We start from the raw sequence: 4,427 nt of genomic DNA, 5'->3' as shown, positions 1-4,427 counted from the left end.
ATTTATTTCATTCTGTAACAAAAGCTCCAAAGATTTTTTCAGTTACTGCATTGTTTTTCTATATAATAACAAACAGGAATCGTCAATTGGATAAATAAAACTTTGTTGTTGTTTTTTTTCTTACTGACGAGTTAAGAATTGTTCTAATGTCATTAAAGAGGAACCCGTCCAGAGGACCTATACAATTTTTTTTCCTTTGATTTTTTTACCTGGATTACTGAGATGCATCAGGACACAATTTACTAACAAAACCAGAGGATTTTTTTTCAAGGAGGAAAAAAATCACATAGTTGAACTTTATAAAAACAAAATCAATGAATTTGTTTTGAAATCAACACTGAAATAATAGCTAATTATTATTGTTTAATTATTTATTTCCATTTGAAGTAAAACAAGAGTGGGAAATAATGCCAATTTTTTTTATCAAGATGAAATAAATCTATAATTTTCTCTGTTTTCTTAAACTATGAAATGCGTTCCAGAAACATCACAAATGGCAGATTTTTTTTCTTTTATCTCAAATTAGAACAGCTGATGGTGTAATTCAAATCTATTCCAACTGATCAGTCCATTTTTGCCATTCGATGCTGCAAACAAACCTACTGCAGCTTCTTTAGTGTATCTCTTAGTTCATGTGTCATGTTGTTATTGTAGTTTATGAATGCTTTGTATTTAAAAGTTTTTGGTTCAGCCCCCAAACATGGTCTCTTATTATTCCCACATAAGTTGGAAAATTAAATGTATTTTTTTCTTTTGTAGGAGTATAGCCATTTCAGCTGTTTTTAAACCCAGATTTGTCGTTATAGTTGCACAGAACACCCAAAATACTATTTCCTAAAAGAAAAATAGCTATTAACCTTTTTAAACGTACAAACACTAAGTGCTTTGCTGCTTCAAAAGACCAATCTTTACAATGAGATTTAGTACTTCGCTGTCTGGAACAAGATGTGATATTTCTTCTTCTCCTCCGTTTCCCCCTGTGGTGTCTCCATCCAGATGACTGAGGAGTTATTATTTCTCAAGGCAGTGTCATTGTGTCACACTGTTCAGATCAACTATGACCAGCCAGACTGCTTGGTGGGAGATCCGTTTTCCCATGCCAACGGTTTCTCTTCCAATAACATGGAATACTACGCCTCCTCACCGGATGAGAAGGCTTTAGTAGAGGCAGCAAAGAGGTGAAGTGATTTTATTGTAAAGTTTGTTCTTTTTTTTCCCTGTAAGTTTCAAAAGTTTCCAGAAAGATAACACATATTCAAAGCTATGTAATAGGTAATAAATTATTTTAAATAAAGTGTAAAATGATAAATACACAAACCTGTCTATTGTCTGTGTATGGGCTTACATTAACATAAAAAGAAAAGTGATCACTATTAGGAGGATTCAGCTCATGTCTTGTATGGTTTTGTCTAATGTAGGCTTAAGAAAAAGAAGCCCTGGTTTTATTTATTTAAGCAGCTGTCATGTCTGTCCTATTCACAATTTAATTTGTGAAAGTCTAATTTGGACGTGTTGAATTCTTCCTGCGTTGCAACATTTGATTGATCCAGTTCAGTTGAAACTTTGAACCATTTCTGGATGCTGGTTGATGGTTAATGATGGCATCAGAGGCTGTAATTCAGTGTCATGCAGTGGTTGAAATAAGTGAGCTTGTGAGAACAATAGGTTGAAATTAGGAGATAAACATATACTGTTTGAATAAATTCTGCTGCCTATTATTAAAAACGTTCATATTTAAGTGTGACACATCTACATTACTTACATCTTTTCTTTAAATAGTCAGTTTTCCATTTATTTTAATAAGAATTACTCCCTTTTAATACTACTGTTTATATTGGATGAGGTTTGTGCATGTGTGGATATAAAATCTGTAGGTATTCACATGATTAAATGCCTTTATGCTCCATTGACTGTGTTGTAATATAAATTGAAAGAAGATACAGTACAGAACAGAATCTGTTCAATAGACTAATCACAGAATGCTTTAGACACATTTATCATGACATAATGCCTCAGTTTTTAGTTACTTCACAGTGAAGTTTCAGTCATTTATCATAATGTTTTTGTTTTAACTTTTCTGTTTGCTGCTGTTGTTTCTTTGGGAAGTTCATTTTCTCAAAGTATAAATGTTAGAATGAACTGTAGGGAATGTTTTTCTACAACACTAAAGAAGGTCTGTAACTACATGAATGAGGAGCGGATATACAACAACACTCGATTCCTTCTGGTAATCTTCAGATTATTTTTGTTTTTCAGAATTGGAGTGGCATTCACAGGCACCAGTGGTGATACCATGGAAATTAAATCATTTGGCAAGTTTGAAAAGTATGTTAAGTTTTGGATTTCTTACAATCAACACTATCTAATTTTTTTGTTTTGTAAAATTGAATATGATAAAAGGTGAGCATGTGATCAATCATTTTCTTTTTTTTTCTTTTCTTTTTTTAAGCCACTTCAGTAGAAAGCAGAACTGAATATTAGTTTCTTCATTCTAATTATTTTCTTCATCAGTGGCTTTTTTTTATCAATCATTTGCTAAGATCTGTTCATTTTTATAGGCATTTTATAGACCTCAAATGTAAAGTTTTAATTTGCGCATCTTTATCATTACAATGCTTTGCATGAAGTGGTTTGTGCTGTCCCAGGTTACATGTTGTTTAGCTACCCATAAATCACAGGAAAGTGAAAATAAACATATTTTATAGGTTTATATAGTTTGTTAAAGAAAAGGCACAATAACAAAGACCTTTTTTTTGTCCCTCAGGTACAAACTCCTCCATGTGTTGGAGTTTGATCCAAATCGCAGGAGAATGAGTGTCATACTGCAAACTCCTTCAGGTAAAGTCTGCTTCTGCGACAAAATACTTTTTTATCATGAGAATATCACCTTGAAGCTCAAACTTTAAAAGCACAAGACGTCTGAAAGAATGCAAGTGAAAAATCGAAGCTACATTCAAGTTTATTGAAGTGAAATTATATTTAATTTAGAATAGAAAATGCAAATTTGTAGCGCATATTTGTTCATCTGTTGTCATCCTCATATGTTTGCTTGATTTTATTTATTTATTTTTTACCCAGGAGGTAAAGTGCTTTTCACCAAGGGTGCTGAGTCAGCCATCTTGCCTTTCACCACAAGTGGAGAGATTGAAAAGACGAGACTGCACGTAGATGAGTTTGCCTTGGTAAGACACTGTAGACCTTATTGAAGATAAGAAAATAAAATGTTTCTGTCAGCTTACACATCATCACAAAATAAAATTAGGAGCTGATGTAGTAGTTGCACATTCCTTTTTACAATGTGGAAGAGGACAGATCAGCAGATGTTATAAGATTAAAAAACACACTTCACTTGAAAAATCTTAAACTTAAGATAAAGTGTTACATTTGACTCATCAGTTTATTTATATATGGCCAAATCATAACAAATGTCTCATTGCAATATTAGAAAAAAAAATCAATCTAAAGAAGCCAGCAGATTGTGTTGAATCACTTCATCACAGTCGCCCATCTTGAGCAGCACATTGGCGACTCTATTTTTCACCAGGACAGGCGGCCATTTGCCTCGACCGGCTGGGTTTTGAGGGACAGGAAAGAGACAGAGAGAAACACAGAAGGCCTGGTCCAGGTGCATTTTCCTCTGGAAGAGACAAAGAAAATGATAAATATTTACAACAAACATGTAGAGAAGAGAGACTAAAGACAGCAGCAGAGTGAGGAAATGTGCTCAGTTTGTGCTCCAGCAGTCTGAGCCTATAGCAGCAGAACTAATTAACAACTAAGGAATAAGTCAGGAAACTTAAGTCTAACTATAGGATTTGTCAAAAAGGAAAGCATTCAGTCTAATCTTAAAAGTAGACAGAGTGTCAGCCTCACGGACAGAAACTGGAAGTTGGTTCCACAAGAGAGGAGCTTGATAACTGAAAGCTCTGCCTCCCATTCTACTTCTAGAAACACGAGGAACCACAAGTAAACCTGCAGTCTGAGAGCGAAGTGCTTAGTTTACATTTTTAATTTATACGTTTACATAGGCCTGTCGCGATAGACAATAAATCAATTAATTGCACGATAACTTTTTTTGAGGTCGGTAAAAAAAAATGAGGTCGATAAGTTTCATTTTCCTGCTTGTTTGTTTACTTCGTCTCTCTCCCTCTCTGTGCTCCGCGGCACAGGAGCTCAACTGACTCCTCCCCTCCTGTTTTCTTAGTGTGGGAGGAGTCAACTCTCGCTTTAGCGTGAGAGCTCGTAGCAATAACAAACTAAAGAAACGTTTCAAAGCAGAACGCGGCTGCTGCAGTGTCGGAGCACCAGAGCCTGAATTTCGCTGCGGAGGGAGGGAGAGAGAGACAGAGAGAGAGAGAGAGAAGGAGGAGAAGGGGTGGAGGCTGAAACTCCCCCAGACCCGCGACAAACCTACATACGTGTAGCTC

At 35.2% G+C, this 4,427-nt stretch overlaps 1 protein-coding gene across 4 annotated transcripts in view; it reads left to right on the top strand.

Annotated features, from left to right (window-relative positions):
• The window catches only part of atp11b (ATPase phospholipid transporting 11B), a 52,958-nt gene that overhangs the window by 18,069 nt on the left and 30,462 nt on the right, over positions 1-4,427 (top strand). For all 4 annotated transcript variants that reach the window (XR_001312408.1, XR_001312409.1, XM_014031937.1 and 1 more), the window contains exons 14-17: positions 997-1,178; positions 2,257-2,325; positions 2,765-2,838; positions 3,079-3,182. Coding sequence is in view for 2 of the 4 variants with exons in the window: in XM_014031937.1 (XP_013887391.1) it covers positions 997-1,178; positions 2,257-2,325; positions 2,765-2,838; positions 3,079-3,182 (429 nt within the window). In the remaining 2 variants the exon portion in view is untranslated. The remainder of the gene's footprint in view (positions 1-996; positions 1,179-2,256; positions 2,326-2,764; positions 2,839-3,078; positions 3,183-4,427) is intronic.

Source organism: Austrofundulus limnaeus, unplaced genomic scaffold (genome assembly GCF_001266775.1).
Source record: "Austrofundulus limnaeus strain Quisiro unplaced genomic scaffold, Austrofundulus_limnaeus-1.0 Scaffold1349, whole genome shotgun sequence".
In the NCBI taxonomy this organism is placed as follows: Eukaryota; Metazoa; Chordata; class Actinopteri; order Cyprinodontiformes; family Rivulidae; genus Austrofundulus; species Austrofundulus limnaeus.
The sequence above is the reverse complement of the archived record's forward strand: the minus strand, read 5'-3'. Positions and strand labels throughout refer to the sequence as shown.